We start from the raw sequence: 20,888 nt of genomic DNA on the forward strand, positions 1-20,888 counted from the left end.
GCCATTGAAGTGGCCAAGCAGTAAGCGATGAGCGACTGAGCGACTGAGCGATTTCTCTGCGACTGAGCGACGTCGCTTAACAATTAAAACATGTTCTAATTTTCAGTTGACTGCTGAGCGACGAACAGAAAGAATGGACAAATTTAACATTGAAATGCTTATTTCTGAGGTGCAAAGCTATCCGGTTTTGTGGCAGGATAGCCACAAAGACTTCAAAAATAAAAATATCACTGACAACATATGGAAAAAACTGGGAGAAATATGTGGTTGTTCTGGTGAGTGTTTTTTTATTCATAAAAAAAATTTATTGTTAACATATTAACATGATAAAATTAAAATTTTAAGTGGAATTTAATGTCCAAACTCCCACAAGTATTCTGTTAATTCATTACGTATATTTAATGCTGTTTGGCTGCTTCTGTTGAAGTTTTGCTGTTGTTCTCGATCAACGGTATTTGTTTGAGCGTTAGCATTGTTTATAGTTGTTGTTGTTTGTAAGTAATCAAGATCACTATCGCCATCGCGCTCCCTCACAAAATTGTGCAGTACACAAGCACATTTAATTAAAATAATAGCTGTTCTTGGTGTTGTTTCAATGGCTTTTTGCAAAAAACGCCATTTACTGGTTAATATTCCAAATGCGCATTCAATGCATTTTCTTGCTATTGAAAGTCGATAATTAAAATTTTCTGTTTTCGCATTTAAATTCCTACGTGGAAAAGGTCTTAACAAATATGTTTTCAGTGGATAAGCTTCATCACCAATCAGAAAATTAGGTAAAATAGTATTTGAGTTTGGCAATGCTTGGGGAAGAGGAACATTCAATTTATCCGCTTCAAGCAATCGAAATAATGTTGATCCAGAAAAAGTACCGCCATCACTTTGCTTTCCTCTTCCTCCCACTTCTATAGTTACAAATTTTTTGTCAGCATCTGCTACACCTTGCAGTACTACGGAAAAGTAGTGCAAATATTTAAAATAATGGGACCCAGAATTTGCCGGACACTTAATTTGACAGTGTTTGCCATCAATACTGCCAAAACAGTTCGGAAATTTCCAACGCCTGTAGTAATCATTTATGATAGTTTTAAGGCGGTCTGTTGTTGGTATAGGCATATACTCCTCCAAAAGTTGGATTAAAGCAATATATCAAAAGATTGTATAGACATACGTAGATATTGAAAGAATCTATCTGGAAATTTACGTAGATTTTGATATAAATGATTAAATTCACCGAACCTCCATCTTGTTTGGATTATAGGATGAACACCATACTTTCTTTTTTTATACGTAGCAAGATTCTATAAACATGATATCTATTTTCAAGCAGCAATATACGCTGTACAGCCCTTGACAACGGCATTTTAGCAACTAATCGCTCAACAACAGTCGCTCAGTAAAAAGCCATACGTCGCTCAAAATCGTCGATCAGCCGCTCATCGCTCAGCCGCTCATCGCTCAGTCGTTTACTACGTGGCCGCGGCCTAAGACAGACATATGGTTTCTGTACTACGATATGTACTACAATAAAAGCTCAAGAAACCATATACCAGCATAGTAACACACATGTAGTATTGTACTACATTACATCCATCCATCAGCTGATGCAAATAAATTCAAGCAAAATATAATTATGAATAACAGGCAGGAAAATTGATCCTGTCTTAGTTACAACTCCAAGCAATCTTAAAAAATTATTGTCCATTATAATTATTACATATTACATATTTTTCACATCATTACACAAAAAGCAACGAGTGCAACATGCACTTGCTGTTAAATGCTCCTTCTCTATGTAGAGAAGACATGTTTATGCATGCAAATAATGCATGTAAATTCATTAATACTAAAAGAAATAGTATTTGTATGTGTAATATTTTGAAGCAACAATGTTTGTAAATGAATAAAAGAAAATGCCGAATACTTTCTGGTTGTGCAAAACAACTCATGGAAACAATTTAGCACTGTTTTGTGCTTCAACTGACAAATTGCAACAAATTTTATAAATATATATTAAAGCGTTCAAGATAAAAAACTGGTTAATGTAAACAAATACATGAATTCTTTACTGTTTTGTTGTCAAACAAGGGTATGTCAAATACTTAGTTCACTTTGTTGAATACACTTTGGTTTTAACCATTACAATATTTACTACTACTGGTGTCATAACCATAAACAGCTCATACTTTCATTCGTAGTTTTTGCTTTCATTTCGAAAGTGCCAAATAAATCAAAGAAAAAAGTAAATTTAAAAAATCGACAAAAAACAGTTTTTTAGTTATTTAAAGTATACAAAATTATCATTTACAAACTGTATGATCCTATCATTTCGTATAAGTTACTCTATTTAAAACCACTTACCAGCTTACATTATATATAACTCCTTTAGTCAGATGACAACTTAATAATCAAATGAATTGATTCCAGACTTTTCGGCACGGATTTCCCTACTCCCCAACTGCGTTCGCCTTTTGGTCGACGGAATTCCTCTTAGCTATACCCTCCGCGCGGGTGTCGACTGGGCAATGGGTGGCGAGAGCTTGCACGGTGGTGGTCTCTAGCTGTCTATGGACAGGCTAAGCCACTGCATTGCAGGCAGGCGTCACCTAGCTAAGGCTGTTGTCATGGTGGTCAGCTCCACATGCAACCTCATGAGGGGGTGGATGAGGGTCTACATTGGCCATTGCTAAGAGGTACCTGGCGTCAGGTATAAAACGCTAAGGGTAGAGTCCCCCGAATTTCTAAAACTCGACATGGACATGGACAAAACAAAAGAGAAAGAGCGGGCTAGGATATTAGCCCAAACGTCGGTGGGAGGCGTGGCTGCTACTACCGGCGGGCACAGCGAGATTTCGACTGTTGTACTGTTACTGCCAAACCAATTCTACGTCGCTCCGGTGCCGCAGTCCACGAAGACTCGGACCAGGAAAGCGCCGTAAGTATAAATACGTAAAAGGAGGATGAACTTCTTCGCTCTCCGGAGCTATCGACCTAGGGTTCCAACTCTGGCAACAAGAGAGGGCCCCGGAAGAAGCCAAGCAAGGAGTTGATGAAGGCAAAGGCGCGATATAAAGCGGCGGTCGGGATTTGCAACCGACTCGAAGGCAAGCCTAACCTGAAGGAGGAGGAAGAGAAAAGGTTGACTTGGGCCAGAGAAGAGGTAAGGAACGACCGAGCTCACTTCGCCACTCGTAATTTGTGCACTGCTTCAGACCCACAGACTGGACTCCGATCCAAGCGCACCCATGCCAACTTTCGATGGAGCGGGGTGGCTTGGGGGGTCAAGATCCTGAAATGTAAGGACGACCCGTCGTTGACATGGGTGAAAGAGGCTGTAAAAACGCTTCCGAACCTATGGGGAAAACGCCAAATTGGAGGTGGTGGACCGTAGCAGCATTCCTTCGGTGCCCAAAGCGAAGGTTATTATACCTAGGGTGGTAGACCCGAATCATGCTCTGCGGCTCCTCCGACTAGCGACTGGAGGGTACTAAGCGTGGCGAAATCTTCAAACGAAGACGGAGGCCAAAGCTACATCCTCCAGATTAATAAAGCGGCGGACGACATACTATATGCGAGGTTCGGGAAGATGGCATGGGGCGTTAGTAGCGTGTACCTTCGCCTCAAAAAGCGCCACCCCGCGGACGGTAACGAGAACACTCTAGAAAAAGGTGAAGTGGAGAAGGATCTCGGCATCGAAGAGATCATGGCGACTTCACTGGTCTTACAGGAGGTGGAGAGGGCACCTACCCAGCAATCTGATGGCGCAAAATCAGGAGCTGAGGGTACTTCAGGTGAACCTCCACAAGAGTAGGATCGCCTCAGCCGAGCTCCTTCTCAATTTAGAGAAGGACGGCTACGACGTGGCTCTAGTCCAGAAACCATGGATAGCTTCGGGAAACGTGGTCTCTGGGCTAAAGTCCAAAAACTTTACAACATACATCCCAAGCGTAACCAACAGGGTAAGAACGGCAATACTGGTGAGCAAAAAACTGTATTCTCATGTTGATTCCAATCTTTCTACAGATGACCTAACGGTGGTGGGTGTAAAGGGTGTCAAGGATGAGCTCATACGCCTTGCATCCTGCTACATGCCACACGATAGCGAGGCGCCAACGGCGGAGCTCCATAGACTGGCGGTTACATCCAGTGACAGGAGGCAGGCGCTGGTGGTGGGCGCCGACGCCAACGCCCATCATACGATCTGGGGAAGCCCAGACATAAACCAGAGAGGTAAGTCACTATTCAACTTTATCATTCAAAGTAGTTTAGCGCTAGCCAATCGAGGTGAGGAACCTACTTATATAGGACCCACATCGAAAAACGTTTTGGATATTACTCTATTTACAAGTAGAGGTCTATTGGTGGAGAACTGGAAGGTGTTAGGTACACCATCGATCTCTGATCATAGGTACATCTACTTCTCCATTCGATCGAAAGCTAAAATAAGAGGTGTAGGTAGAAGGGATCCCAGAAGGGCAAATTGGTACCTCTAAAGACGGATATTATTGTGTAAGAGACTCAGACCTTGCACTTTTAACTCTCACAAAGAACTAGAGGACGGCGTAAACCTATTTACAAATGCTCTCAACAAGGCATTCCAATCCGCGTGTCCTCAATTACAGCTGAGGCAAAACACAAAGCCCCCTGGTGGAACAAGGAACTGGGGTCCTGCAGACGCAAGGTACGAGAGATGTTCAACTGGGCCAAAATAGCAGAGAATGATGAATGCTGGAGTGAATATAAAGATCTGCTACGAGACTACAAAAAGCTATTGCGTAGGACCAATTTAGTTATTCTTATGAAACTTGGTACACGCATATCTTGGAACATTGGTATTGCTATTCTGCGAAAGCCATTACTTGAAACAAGGAGTAAGCCTGCTTGTGCATCAGTTTAGTACATACATATATGCATTTCAAATTGATCAATATGACGGGACGAATTGAATTCCGGATATCTATCTGTCCGTGAGAGATATAACTTGAGTAACAATTTAGATATTCTTGGTACACGCATATCTTGGAACATTGATATTGCTATTCTGCGAAAGCCATTACCCATAAATTGTCGTTAAGTGAAAAGATATAAAGTGAACCACTAAATCTAGATCAGCATGGTGATGATATTTCCCTCTACCACTTGATAACATGGCATGAATGTCTAAAATTGCGTTAACTCGCTAACTAAAAACGTTAGAAGCCCTAAAATATATAGCAAAGGCGATACAGAAAAGCTGTACTCAAATATACATAAAAAATTGACAGCGGGCGTGTCATCGCGCACATTTCGTTAAGGCCCCATTTCATAGGAACTGCTTTCCTTATCATTTACATCGCGATATTATTAAATAAACGGAAAAAAGGTGCGTCCGCGTTGTCAGCATAACTCCTGACAGGATCATCCAAAATGAAAAAACAAAAATAAATGTTTTAGGTAAGACCATAAACTCGTGCTTGAACGAAGGTAAGACAAAAAAAAGTAAAAATTAGAATTTTGGCAGACATTTTTCCAAAAAAATAAAAATTTCGTTATAGTTGTAATTAAAAACAAGTTCCTTACTAGGCTAAGATCGGGTGTAACCGAACATTTTATACTCTCGCAATTTATTTATTTAACTTTATTTATATTATATAATACACAATTTGACCCACATATTCGTCATATATATTGTATAAAGGCCATTGAAAGTTGGAAACCATATTAGGTTAGAAGCACCGAGGTCCTCGTGTTCGATATATGGGGCCTTAAAAACCTATGGTCCGATTTCGGCGATTTTTAGAAATGGGGCCACACTATAAACATAGTATTTGTGCATAGTTCTGCACCGATATCTTCACTAGTGCTTACTTTATATATTGTAAAGTAAACGATTCAGATCGTATTCAAAGTTCTGGTATATAGGAAGTAGGCGTGGTTGTGAAGCGATTTTCACAACATATTATTGGGAGGTAAGGAAACTATTACAAACCAAGTTTCATTGAAAACGGTCGAGTAGTTCCTGAGATATGGTTTTTGACCCATAAGTGGGCGACGCCACGCCCATTCTCCATTTTGTAAAAAAATCTGAGTGCAGCTTCCATCTGCCATTTCTTATGTGAAATTTAGTGTTTCTGACGTTTTTCGTTAGTGAGTTAACCCACTTTTAGTAATTTCCAACCTAACCTTTGTATGGGAGGTGGGTTATTATCCGATTTCAACTATTTTCATCGTGTTATGGTGGGGTACGTAAGAGAATCGACTGCAGAAAGTTTGATTTATATAGCTTCATTGGTTTGCGAGATATATACAAATAACAGATTTGGGGGCGGGGCCCCGCCCACTTCCCCAAAAAAATTACATCCAAATAAGCCCCTTCCTAGTGCGATCCTTTATTCCAAATTTTACTGTTATAACTTTATTTATGGCTCAGTTATAACACTATGTGTTTTTGGTTTTCGCCATTTTGTCTATTAAGGTATTAATAGCTCCTCCGTGAATGGCGTTCAGTACTTATCTATAGTTTGTCGCATCCGAAGTCCTGTCGGTATAGTATTTTAGGTCGTCGGCGTATTTCAGGAAGGTACTCTTGATGGCTTGGGAGGTAACTCTAGCTAGTTTGCCAACAAGGTTTCTTCGTCTTTACCCCAGGTGCTGCCGGCTAGCGACTTGAGAATTTTGTTGCGGCTCTGTACCTTGGTTACAATCGCGGTCGTATGGGGATTGAAGGATTTTGGGGGTTATTAACAGTCGGAATTTTAATGCCATTGACTGAGTAAGTGGTGTGCAGTCTTTTGGCACTTTGCGCAGCCGCCGGGTAACACATCTTTTCGCCTTATCCACCGAAGGGTGCAGTGTAAATTGCCGGCTAAAATAGCTCGCGCACCTCTTCTGATCCGAGGAGGCATGACCTACGAATTGAATTTAAACTCGGTCGTTATGCCTTCTCGAGTTGGATAAGGATTTGACAGTAGTCCAGAGCTTACCCACACCAATGGAAATATTACAAGACTTCAGGTGCTCTACCCATTTCGTCCGCTTATATTGATTTACCGTTCGTCGATTGTCCAAATTGAGATCCTTTTTACGGGGATCACAGAGATCGACATGGCATGACCCAGTTAGCTTTTTTGAAGTTAACGAAGGTACGGTTGTCCACAGAAATAAAGTCATGATGTTTTTCGATCGAGACAATTATATGCAGATGGCCTGATGTGAGAGTTAGCATAAGTCCACCGAAAGCGCTTGTAATATCAGGCAAGCTATTACAGGTGCCCATAATTATGGTGGAGTGTTCGTCATCCATTGTGCAGAATGTCGAATCGTCAATCTGCTCTGCCAGCTCCATCCCCCGACGATCGTTTTGCAGGCAAGAATGCCATAGATCGTGATGCGCGTTATCGGTTTTCACCTCGAAGCAGCGCACAGATGTTCGGGTGATATCCTGTTGGGCAACATGTAACGGATATATATATTAATTATTTCGAGCTTGACATCGCCTGACCGGATAGCTATGCCCTGACATTCTAGGGTAGTATCCCTGCGGTTATTATCCCTGCATTATATTATTTCTAATATGTTTTCAGAATTCTTCAAATCCAATTATTGTTCAAACTACCCTATGAATGTGCCATATCATCAAGTGTTATGTCCGAGTACTGTAATTAATACACCAATTATTTCTGAAACAGATGTCTTAAATTATTTAGTTACGTTAAAAAATTATTTAGTTACGTTTAAATATGGCCCTGATATGATTCCCTCAAGCTTTCTTAAAAATTGTGCAAAATATATATATCTGCCCTTAACCAAGCTTTTTAACCTATCTCTTAAACAAGGTATTTTTCCGTCAATGTGGAAAAACTCTTTTATATTACCTTTGCATAAAAGTGGAGTTAGATCATCTGTTGAGAACTATAGGGGGATAGCAAAAATGTCAGCTGTACCCAAACTTTTTGAAGCTATTGTCACTGACCAAATAACTTTCTTAATCTCTCCTTTAATTTCATTTTCTCAGCATGGATTTTGTAAAGGGAAATCTACAGTAACAAACTTGCTTGAATTTGTAAACCATGTTTCAATGGGTTTTAGGGATAATAAGAATACAGATGTTATATATACAGACTTTAGTAAAGCATTCGATAGAGTAAACCACTCAATTCTTTTGCAAAAACTGGATCTTCTTGGTTTTCAACCAAGACTTCTTGAATGGGTATCCTCATATCTTACTAACAGAAAAAAACAAGTTTTATTTAATAATACATTATTCAGGGGTTCCACAGGGTAGTCATCTCGGCCCGATTCTGTTCTTGTTGTTCATCAATGATATACCTTCTGTAATTAAGTTTTCAGAAATTTTATTATATGCGGATGATGTAAAACTTTTTAAATCATATACTTCTCATAACGAAAGGACTGAGTTGCAATCGGATTTAAATAATTTAGTTACTTGGTGTCACAAAAATGATATGCCACTGAATCTTAAAAAATGTAAAACGATGTGCTTTTCCCGTAGAACTGTTGATCTTTCTTCCTATGTAGTAAATAACTTCCGTTTAGAGCAAGTTTTTAGCTTTGTTGATTTAGGAGTTACTATGGACCCTAAACTAAATTTTAATTCTCATGTAAATTCAATTGTCTTAAAAGCTAAAGGTGCTCTTAGCTTTGTTAAACGTTGGTCTAAAGAATTTAGTGATCCATATATTACTAAAATTCTTTTTACAACATTGGTAAGGCCTATATTGGAGTATGGTTCTGTGGTATGGAATCCTAGCTATCAATCCCATTGTGATAAGCTTGAGTCCGTTCAAAAACAATTTTTACTTTTTGCCACTTACATTGGGATTCAAGATTGAATCTTCCCCCGTATACTCGTTGTTTAAAACTTATAAATCTTCCCACACTCACTAGTCGCAGAGAAATGCTAGGTATAATATTCCTAGTAAAACTTCTGAATGGTTTAGTTTGTAGTTCATTCCTTTTGTCTGATATTAAGTTTAGTGTCCCATTGCGTTCATCCAGGCAGTTTAGACCATTATTTCTAAAATCTTCTAGAACAAATTTTGAGTTAAATGAACCATTCCGCCGAATATGTCATGATTTTAATTCACATTCCAGCACATTTGATCCATCTGACTCAATATTTAGCATCAAAAAAACTATTTTGCCTTCTCTTAATCTATACTAATATTATAAAGCTGAAGAGTTTGTTTGTTTGTTTGTTTGTTTGAACGCGCTAATCTCCGAAACTACTGGTTCGAATTGAATAATTCTTTTTGTGTTGGATAGTCCATTTATCGAGGAAGGCTATAGGCTATATAGCATCAGGAGCGAAGAAACAGTGGTAAATGTGTAAAAAACGGGGGAAATTATTTATCTTTGAGGGCTTCCGTTCCTTGCGCTGCGAAAGCGGTTCAAGATTAGATACGCTAAGGATCGAGAATGGTTGGACCATTCTTGATGAAATGTTCAGAGGTTGTTCGTTGTGGATCTTGGAAGGTTTAGTCGGAAAATTGTAAAATTCCAAAAAGTGACTATTTTCCATACATTTTTTTTCCAATCTATCTATAAAAAAACAATTCGGAAAAGTCGGAAATTGGCAAGTGGCAACAGAGAATTCAGAATTCAAATGAACGGTGACATCTACAATGAAGCATTGAAATTCATATGCCATCACCAAATCGTCAAATTAAAGATGTACTGAATCGTGCATACGACAGAATAACTTTGGAACAAGTATAAAGAAATGTTCCATTATTTAATGAGCAGCAAAAGACAACCTATGATGAATTGATTAAGGCTGTCCATGATGGAAATGGTGGACTTTTATTTCTTGATACGCACGGTGGAACTGGGAATCCTGATTGATTCTGATATCATTGATTTTGGCAACAATACGATCTCAAAATGGCATTACGTTGGCTCTCGCATCTACTGGAATTGCAGCAACGCTACTTGAAGTTGGAAGAACGGCACATTCGACATTGTAGCTTCAGTTAAACATGCAAATCTATGAAACATCTATGAGCAAGCAAAGATCTGGGCAAATTCTGGTTAATACTTTAAATGGTTTGAAATCAATCCGAACATTAGCCAAATAACTATAAGTAACTACGATTGGTTGAGTGCACGCAGATTTTTAAATGCCAAAAATACCGATGTCGATGATTTAATCTATACGACTTAAAGTCAACTTCCAGGAGATTTGTGTTCATACACATCGATCGATCATGTTGAAAATGAAGACGAAGCTGTGAATTATCCAGTGAAATTTCTAAATTCTTTGTCATTATAATGCTTTGTCATTTATTATGCTTCGCAATCTTCAAGCAGCTATCGAATAATGTAATAGTTGCAAGAATTAAAGTTAAAGGGACTTTCAAGGGGGCAGAATGCTTGATTCCACGAATTTCTTTGAGTTCCAACGATTTGCCATTTCAGTTCAAACGTATTCAGTTTCCTACGAAACTTGCATTTGGGATGACAATCAACAGGTCTCAAAGACAGTCGCTGGAGGTGTGTGGCATAAATTTCATTCACGGGTTGAAAAACCATCTTCTCTGTACATTTACGCACCGGAACAGAAACAAAAAATGTTGTATATTAAGCTGAGTTACATTGTAAAAAAAATTTAGAAAAATCGCAAATAAATGTTTTCCAACACTATACAAATTCAACTTTCAAAACAAATAATTTCACGCAGTGCAACGACAGCGGAGTCAACTAGTAAGTAATATTCAGAAATTTTTAACTTTTTGTTTTTATAATTTTTAAATCTCAGCTGTTGAAATGTTTCTTTCTGTAGCTGAGCAGTTTGTGAACCGGATGCTTAAAAATCTCTTGCCTTTCTAGACTCGGCAAATTCCGCTCGTAAGCGGACTGCGCCCCACGCGTCGGTTGGGCGGGAGGAGGGTAATCGTTTGGGTTAATAATAATAATGGAACACAAATCATTTACACACCAGATATTAAGTTTAATGTCACTTTTTTACGTGCAATTAAACCTTTTGGTCAACACAAGCACGGGAATTGGAACGACATGGTTTAGGTGCCTTTGAAACCGTTTATTATCACGACGTGTGTCAACTGGGTTTTGCCAATGAGCTAGAGGACAAAGCAGTTTCAGTATTTTTGGGCTTATCGGCACTTGGCCGTGCCATTAGCAGCTACAACACAGAAATTAAAGTATAAATTTAAGTGAATGTTTGTGCTCATTGTGCTCGTTGTTGTATCGCTTTACAAGGACATAAATTCACCAAAATTAGTTCAATGGAAATACTAGAGCAAGAGCATGGATGTTAAGACTTTAACGGTGCCGTGCAAGATTTAGAATTCCTGAAACATAAGGTAATTATTACCAACTGTTATTACAAACTTTCTAAAAATTCGAATTTTACTTTATATTTTATAGAAACCCTCCTCCCAGATGAATCTAGTACTAGTGAAATTAATGAAAGGACAGATCTTATAAAAACTCCTAAAGAAACCAAAAGAGTCCTCACATAATGTGCGCAGCTTACACTTCCAGCCCGCACGGGGTATCTGACATTGCGATAGCAAAAATTGTTCAACTATTCAATTCTTTATACATATGTATGGTACGATAATATATGTATAAAGTAAATATAATAATAAACACCTAAATGGCATGATATTTTCAATAAATATGTAATATAATTAATGATTTTGTTATTAAATTCTCATTTGGATTTTGGTACAACTAACCGAAAATATCGGGTATAGTTTCTGGGCTTTTGTGGGTCGCAGTACTGAAAGTGCACGTGGAGTTTTGGTTCGCAGTTTTGGGTCTTTCATCCGTAATAGTACCAAGAACAGTACTGAAAGTCACATGTAGTTTTGGGTCTTTCATCCATGATTGTACCAAGATCATTCACAGAATTGTGCAAGAGGTATATATAAAGGATGAACGATAATACGTACACAATAGTTTCGGGTACTTTTGTCAATTCGACATTAAGAATGGCATAGAAACTTTCATTGAAACTGCTAGTACCGCTCCATTGCATTTCACCGAAGAATTCGCCGGTACCTGTCTTGCAGAGGAACAGTCTCCACTGATAGATGGCTACTACTAAAGGGGGCTCTGCTAACCACAGAGTGGCATATACCTTTCCAAAACAAAGAAAAATTAGAGCAGAAAGACATATGCAGCATTGGCACCAAAATCAATTAGAGAGATCGAGCAAGATAATCACACCGACATGCCGTAAAAGAGGAGAAATGGTAACTTTTTTCCTGCTGCTAGAACAAAATAGACCAAAAAACAATACAAGCTTTCTTTACTGGTAACCAATATTCCATAAGATAAGTAACTCTACTCGTCTTGTAGGGATGAGAATTGTGTAAAAAATAAAATAAATATATAGAAACAATGCAGTGAAGTGCTAATGTTTAATAAGTCCATAATATAAATGAAAAATTAACTATAAATCGAGAAATTGCAAGCAAAATTTTCAATTTAAAACACGAATATCTCGAAAACTATAAGTTTGGCACGACTCCGATATATAAATAGTCTTGATCGGACTTTAGTTTTTGTCATATTTGTGTTTAAAAGTCCAATTTTTTATTTATTAGAGTGAAATGTGATTTTTAATATAAGTAATTTTTGCTTAAAAACTTTAAATAAATGTAAAATTTTAATTTTATTGAATGTTAGTGATGTAATTTCAAATATTTGTAGTGAAGAGCGTAAAATGTGTTAGTGTGTGAAAATGATTGTGGAAATTTTTTATTTTTTGATCTTTAAAGCCGAATATCTCGAAAACTATAGCGTCTGTGGTACCTATAAACCAATATGTTAATCGGGAGGACTCCTCTTTTCAACGGTGCCCTTAGATCGCGGCGCCATTGAAATCGGAATTGTGCCTCAAGTTTATTTATGTATCTCTATCCATCCATACCCATTTTAACATCGAAATCGTGGGACGATATATACTTAAGTTTTCTTTTAAATAATGTTTATCACCATTTGCCGGCTTAATAGTTTTTTCAATTACTTACATGATGTACTCATTAAACGAAATTTCAAATCATCTTTTTCCATTATTAAAGAGTTGCGGCCCAAAATATCTCTGCATACATAAAGAGTTCCACTACTTTTGTTGAATATTATGAGACTAAATGGTCCCTCTAAGGATTGAATTAATCTACATATATCCATTTCATTTTTGCTTTTTGAAACTTCTTTTGCTAACCATTCCGTGTCTGACATCGAATGTAACTCATTAGGTATATTAAAAATGTCGCCATTAAATAGTACAATAAAATTTCCAGCTTCATAGGGTTGTGGAGAAATACTTAATCCTTGTTGCCAAAGTACTGAAGAAGCGAACTCCAAATGCACATTATTGTAATGTATAGAAATGGAAGATGAATAATCAGGTCCTCGCCGTATCAAAACATTTTGAAGTTCAGTACTCCCATTAATTATACTACAGTTTATACCACAAAATATTCCACACATGATATGAGTTGTAAAGCGTGTACCAACAGAAGTAAATAAATAGGGATGTAAACAATATATCGATGTTTATCATCGATGTTTCAAATCTAAAAACATCGATGCATCGATGCAAGACGGAGGTAACAGACTGCACAAAGACAATCAAACTTTTCCAGTTGTTTACAAATACAATTACAACATTTACATTTGTTTACAATTTCCAATTGAATAGGAGAAACCCTAACCCTGTCAACATTTGGAAGTTTCTATTATCGCCAACGCCAAATACGTCACGCTTTAGTCACTTCCGTACGTTAAAATAAAGATAGTTGTCGCGTTCACGTGTCAAACGCCAATTGCGTCACTTTTAAGACACTTCCAGACGGTAAATTAAAGATTGTTGTTGTTATGCAAAAGACGTTGAAGTCGCAGCGACTGCAAAATGAAATTAGATGAAAACAACAGCATAGAAAAAGAAGTTGTTGACATCAGGTTCATTGGTTTTGTGTCTTCTGCAGTTTGTGGTCAGTGCTAAAGTGCGATATTGCTTTTGGAACTAGTAAAATTTTTTGTTTCGTGGTGTTTTAATTTGAAATATTATTGAAAATATAATTAAAATGAGTGAATTGTCAGCAAAGCCTATTAAATTGAAAAATAAAAGAAAAGCATCTAATTTAATATGCAATATTAATGAGAGCACATATAGCGGCAGTAATAAAGTTAAAAAAATAAATGTCGATCAAGGTCATTGTAAAGAAAGTTCAAAAGAAAGTTGTGAACCTAGTGTTTCGAGCAATGTTAATAAATGTAATAATAGTGTTTTTTTGTCAAGTGATACCTCAAGTGAGTTTGAGGATTTTAGAGAAGGAATAAGTAAAACTGAGGAAATGAATATAACAGAAAAGTTACAATTTATTGATTTCTGAAAAATATTTGCAATAGTGCTTTAAATGACTTGTTGCAAATATTACGAGAACATAATAGTGGTACTCATTTAACGTCGTAAACGTATGGCAACATCTCAAAATTACAATATCGTAAAACAGCTGTTAATTTTTACATGCATTTCATTTTACGACAATCTTGCAAATATGCGAGACCTTTTTCAGTGGCATTCATGGCATGCTTACAATTAATTCACAATAAGCTGATATTACCACAATATTGCCAAAGAGCGCTCATTTAACATTTGTTGTCATATTACAAATTTACTATATTTATATCATTGCAACGTTAAATGAGTACCACTAATGTGAGTGTCCCTAAAGACTGCCGAACGTTAAAAAAAACCCAAAGGAGGGTACCCCTCGCAGTATGGGAGAGGGCTTCTACAGTCATTATGGCAGAGAAGACGCCCTCACAGACTTTTTATTAGTAAATGATTACCCTTCAGAGACTATTGAACTAGATTTTAATATTAATGGACTACCATTGTGCAAAAGTTCACATAAACAATTTTGGCCTATTTTATGTAATGACCCTGGATATCGTGAAGTGCTTTTAGTAGGCGTGTACGAAGGCTATTTTAAACCAAAAACTCAGATGAGATTTTATCAGAGTTCATAGATCGTTTGTGTTGGGGATTAAAGGTCACACTGGTTTCTATTCATGTACGAGGTGTTTGCAAAAAGGAGAAATGTTCAAACATCGGCTTATATTCCCCAATATTGAATGTTCCTCCTTACGAAATGATACTTCTTTCAGGAATAGGTTTCAGCCAGAGCATCACAACCAACAGGATAGAACAATGATTGAAAAACTTCCAATTGATATGGTTCATCAAATAGGTTTAGATTATATGCATGTTATTTGTCTAGGAGTAACACGAACTCTTTTAAAAGCTTGGGCGAGGAAAAAGGGTGAACAATACTCTTTGACGTTTTGGAAAATTTGTACACTTTCCAGTAGATTAACTAACCTTAAAAATTCTTGTCGACGCACAAATGACAAACCCAGTATCCAACGCTTTACAACATTTGCACTAATAAAAAGTAATATTTCACATAAAACTATAACTATAAAGAAAACAATTAATTCTACTTCCCTATAGATGCCTGTCATTCCAAATATTCGAACTCGACCGATATTGATATAAATAAAGTGTGTCAACACCACATACTTCCCGCCCGAGACAGAGTACAAAAAAACAAACAATCAATTAATGAACTGAAAAATTAAAAAAATCTTATTTCTAATATACACATGAATTAATTATTTATTTTTTTTTTTGTAATACATTTTTGAATTGAAATAAATAAATTTTAAATAAATTAATTTTTTTTAAAAACGAAAATTTTAACTTCCACAAGTCACTAATACGTAACTTCCACAAGGCACTAATACGTAACTTCTGAAAGTAACGTCCGCGGGGAACAACTTCTCAATAAGGAAGTGACTTCTACGATGAAAAAAATTTATCGCAGACATTGAATTGTAACTTCTTGAAGTCACTTATAAGTGACTTTTGCGATAGAAAATGTTGGCAGGGAAGTTAGAACGAGAGAAAATATCGCCACTCTAAGCATCTTAATATAATAACATGTTAAAAGAGGAAAAAAGAATACACTTGTGTTTTCAGGAAGAAGAAATTCCCTACAAGACGGAGCTAACTCATACACCACTACACATGCAAATTTTTTCAGCTTTTACCAATACTGTCACGGATTTCCAAAATCTGTTGTTAACGCTGAAACTCTACCCTGAGTTCGATCATTGGATTGTTAAATAAAAGTCACACTTTAATGGCTATACACTAATCTTTATTTCTAATTCCTTATAACTTAACACTTTAGTACTCAATACTCTACTTTACAACTCTAACTTATAACTTGTTTACACTTTGCTCGACAACTCTCTCCTTAGAATTGCCCTCACTCGACAACTCTCTTATCAGAACTGGGTCTTGCTGCCAGTCCGGCAGCTCTTATATAGTCGATTGTAAGCGATACATGGGCACTCGAACATTCTGGCAACTACGAGTATCGATGTCTAGATACATCTGGCAAGTTATCGATTTCGATAGTTAATTCTAGTTTGTTCTGGTGCCATTTTCGTTACACTGCCCTCCACTTAAGTCTGATCGTCCCGATTAGACATACTTCCAGAATCAAACGCTTAGCATTTCTTCCCCTAATCTCGTCTTCTAGGACACTGTCGTCCTCCTTAACATTCCTTTCTCCATTGGCATTCATCCTAAACCTGTGGTGATACCTGTCCACCAGCTTTCTAATATGCTCTTCCAATTTTCGGCTGAATCTTTCCACCATTATATCGGATCGTGGATGTGATGCTACTTCAAATATTTTCCGGACACATTGATTCTGGCACATCTCCCAACTTTTGATGTCTACGTCCACCATCTCGTCAGTCTCTTGGCTTAGAATTGGGGTTTTCTCCGTCCTAGCCATCAAACCACTCCTGTTTCCCGATGTGCTGGTAGGTAAAAGGACCAGCTACAACCATGGCAAATTGCTCAAATGGCGTTCCCGAACTGTACTGCTTCATCTGACCATGACTCTTGGAACTCGTCACCTCATTTGCAATGCAATCTCCCATTAATTTACGACAACCATCCAAACAAAACTGATTCTTCAACCTTCCCAAGGTTTCCGTGATTCTTATGTCCACTTCACTTGGACCTTTGTGCATCTCGTAGTGAACTTTTGGTAATCTCTCATTCCGACCAACCATGAAAGATCGGGAGATTTGTCCTTCTTTACTTTTCCATACCCGATATAAGCAACCAGCCACTAACTTGAAGCTTTTGCACTGTGCCTTTGCGACTAGAGATTCTGCAGCCTTTTCTTCTTTCTCTGGACTTTCTTTGGACGTTTGAGAGTCTTCCTCCTTCAGATCATAATCTTTTGTCCATGACGCGTCTGTCTTCTCTGGGATCACCTGCGTCGATATATGTACCTCCTGTTCCTTCAACTGTGTCGACACTTGTGCCGAAACCTGCGATGGTATACCCTCTCCATGCACTTCCAGCTGTGCTGACACCTCTTCTCTTTTTAAGGTCGCCTCCAGCGACTCCTCCTCTTTCAACTGTGAGGATATCCCATTCACTTCCAATTGTGTTAACCAAATCTCTCCATGCGATTCTAAAGGTCTTAACATACAAGTCTGATTCGCTTCCAACAGTGTGGACATATTCTCCCCATGCACTACTAGTTGTGTTGACACCTCTGCTCTATTTGAGGCCACATCCATTGAATCCTCCTCCTGCTCTTCCAACTGTGAAGACACATCGGCTATATATGAGTTCATCTGACTGGACTGACTTTCCTTCTGCTCTTTTAACTGTGAAGAAAATTGAGCTGATATTTGCGTTGTTATTTAGGACAACTTTGTTGTTAATCGTGTGTCCTGTTCTTCCATTCGCATTGACCAACGTGCGTCCTGCGCCTGGAGCTGAATGTGACGATATGTGCGACAAGATCGTGTTCATGTCTTCTTCAGTTAACTGAGCCATTATCTATTCTGCAGTTTTATTTGGCAATCCCACTTCTGACACCAATTGTAACGGATTTCCAAAATCTGTCGTTTACTCCAAAACTCTACCCTGAGTTCGATCACTGGATTGTCAAATAAAAGTCACCATTTAATGGCTATACACTAATCTTTATTTCTATTTCCTTATAACTTAACACTTTAGTACTCAATACTCTACTTTACAACTCTAACTTATAACTTGTTTACACTTTGCTCGACAACTCTCTCCTTAGAATTGTCCTCACTCGACAACTCTCTTATCAGAACTGTGTCTTGCTGCCAGTCCGGCAGCCCTTATATAGTCGATTGTAAGCTATACATCGCCACTCGAACATTCTGGCAACTACGAGTATCGATATCTAGATACATCTGGCAAGTTATCGATTTCGATAGTTCATTCTAGTTTTGTTCTGTTGCCATCTCGGTAGCCACTTAACTACAAAATGTTAGCAATCCCTGCAACGGGTAATTTTCAGCAAACATGTTACAGCTATGTTACTCTAAACATTAGCAAAAATTAATTTGTGTGTTACTTTTGTTCGAAGAGTGGGAAAGAAGTAACACTATGCAACTACTCGTTCAACGGTTTTCTCACTCTATCCAATTACATTTTGCATAAGTGGTCTCGTTCTACGATAACACTTATACTTGTCTCCTATTGGTCAAGTTTTGACAACTAACAGTCTGTTAATGGCCTCATATATTTTCATATTTGGAATGTTATATATATGTTACCTCTGCTGAAGCAAATGTTAGCATATATGTTATCCCTATGTTATTCAGAACAGATGTATTTGTTACCGTACGGGTCAATATTTTGGTTAGCAGCTTGTTACCTATATTTGTTATCTTTTTCCGCTAACAGTTAAAAATAATTATTTTCTTTTTGTTTTTTATTTTATTTTATTACATTTTTAATTACTACAAAATCAAATATTTAGATAATACAATCATATAAACTTAAACAGTTAAACTTATTATTAAAGTTTTACATTTACAAGTTATTAATACAAAAATTACATTTATATATAAATTATTATATTTATGCAATTTATGTTCTAATTTAACAAATTCAAATGATATATAATCTTATTTTATTCTTATTCTAAATATATGTATGGATACACCTTACGCAAACCTGCTAACAACATATCAAGAAATTCCATCCCAGCATCCAGGCATCTAACACCTAAAATAGAAAAACAAAACGAAGGATGAGTATATGTAAAATAGTACATAATAGAACTACACACTATACAATGGCCACTAGTATTTACAAAGCTTTTAATATTTATTTTTCTTCTTATATTTAGCACTTTTCTTTTAATATTAATATTCTTTAATTTAGCACTTGAATTTTTATATATTTCTTTATATATTTATATAGCTTTTAATATTAATTAATCAGTTTATATTTAACCATTGAGGTTAATATGTTCAGAATTCTGCAAACGAGCAGATACCCTGACATCCGAAAGCACTTATTTAAATGAGTTAGGTACCAACCGCTTGTTTACCCAATTCATTTATTTTTTTTCACTTTTGAACTACACACTTTAAATATAATAATAATTAGGTATTAATTAAGATAATTTTAAAATAACCATAAATCTTCCACAAAACCTTTCTCTCGAAAACTCCTAGTACCGTCTCATCGGATGTTGACACCGTCCACGCTTCTGCACCATAAAGTAGGACGGGAATGATGAGGGACTTGTAGAGTTTAGTTTAGTTTTAGGAAATCGTTCGCGTGTAGTACCAATGTATTCATTTTGATTTATGAATTGATATAAATTATGAATTAGATTTAAATGTAAAATATTGTTAAATTATACAATTGAATGTTCGCATACTAATAACAGTCGTAATAGTGTTGAATTTTATTTGTATTGTATAACAACAACTACATAAAATAAAAATTTAATAATTAATACTAACTTTATTTGTAAAATATATAAATTTTGTCTATGTATAAATGATAGCTGCAAAAATGTTTGTAAAAATTAAAGTTCACTTTGTACTGAAATGCTAATATTTAAAAATTAATCTATAATGATTATTAAAAATTTAAAATATTATACCATACCAATTTATAAATGTAAATGCATCATACAATTATGATGAATAAATAAAAATCAAAATAAAACAATTTAAATTTTTCATTTTCAAACGGAAAAGTAGGTGACCTATAGAAGGAAGACCAATGGAGACCAATGAACCAAAGTTAAGTAACGAAACGGTGACCCAACAAATGACGAATACGTGTGACTAAGGGGTGACCCTGAAAATGATAAATCGAACAATCTCCACTGATAGATGGCTGATTATATATTAAAAACTACTACAGAGGGCTCCGCTAACCACAAAGCCTTTGCAAAACAAAGAAAAATTAGAGCAGAAAGACATATTCAGGTTTTGCACCAAAATCGATGGGAGAGAGCGAGCAAGATAATCACACCGACATGCCGTAAAAGAGGAGAAATTGTAACTTTTTTCCTGCTGCTAGAACAAAAGCGACCAATAAAATAATACGAGCTTTTTTTACTGGTAACCAATACACCATAAGATAAGTAATCTACTCGTCTTGCAGGGAACTGCCTGCCAAATCTCCTTTCAAACTACCATTTTTTCATCTAAAGATGGTGTTTTATTGAGCTTCACATTAGGAAATTCATAAATATATGCTTATCCAAAAAATAATAATAAAATTTAGGTACATTTAGGCACATTGTACGTATGTATAAAACATATAACAAATAATACCTAACATTGATCAAATCAGTTCATATCAAATATTTTTTTTATTTTTGAGCAATAGAAAAACATGTACAGGTACAAATTTCATGAATTTTAATAAACATGTTACATAATATAAATATAATAAATTAATTATCTAAGAGATCCTGTTTTGGTGATCATACATAACGTACATCACCCTTGTGTACTAGTTCTTTACA

At 36.5% G+C, this 20,888-nt stretch overlaps 1 protein-coding gene and 1 long non-coding RNA gene across 7 annotated transcripts in view; one reads left to right on the forward strand and one right to left on the reverse strand.

The window, feature by feature from the left end:
• Positions 1–13,557, reverse strand: part of LOC105220170 (asparagine synthetase domain-containing protein CG17486) — a 36,720-nt gene extending 23,163 nt beyond the window's left edge. For 2 of the 5 annotated variants that reach the window (XM_054230728.1, XM_054230727.1), the window contains exon 1: positions 12,999–13,557. In XM_054230728.1, the coding sequence (XP_054086703.1) occupies positions 12,999–13,461 (463 nt within the window). In that variant the 5' untranslated portion in view covers positions 13,462–13,557. The remainder of the gene's footprint in view (positions 1–12,998) is intronic. The other 3 variants (XM_054230729.1, XM_054230726.1, XM_054230730.1) reach the window with 3 other exon arrangements.
• On the forward strand, positions 7,655–11,725 carry LOC128921878 (uncharacterized). Of its 2 annotated transcripts, none has more exons than XR_008471197.1 (3): positions 7,655–10,701; positions 10,781–11,321; positions 11,386–11,725. It is a non-coding gene; the product is annotated as an uncharacterized LOC128921878 (long non-coding RNA). The 2 variants fall into 2 exon arrangements; XR_008471198.1 differs by having other exon boundaries at positions 7,656–10,701; positions 10,828–11,321.
• Positions 13,558–20,888: the final 7,331 nt, after the last annotated feature.

This window comes from Zeugodacus cucurbitae, chromosome 5 (assembly GCF_028554725.1).
Source record: "Zeugodacus cucurbitae isolate PBARC_wt_2022May chromosome 5, idZeuCucr1.2, whole genome shotgun sequence".
NCBI classification, from domain to species: Eukaryota; Metazoa; Arthropoda; class Insecta; order Diptera; family Tephritidae; genus Zeugodacus; species Zeugodacus cucurbitae.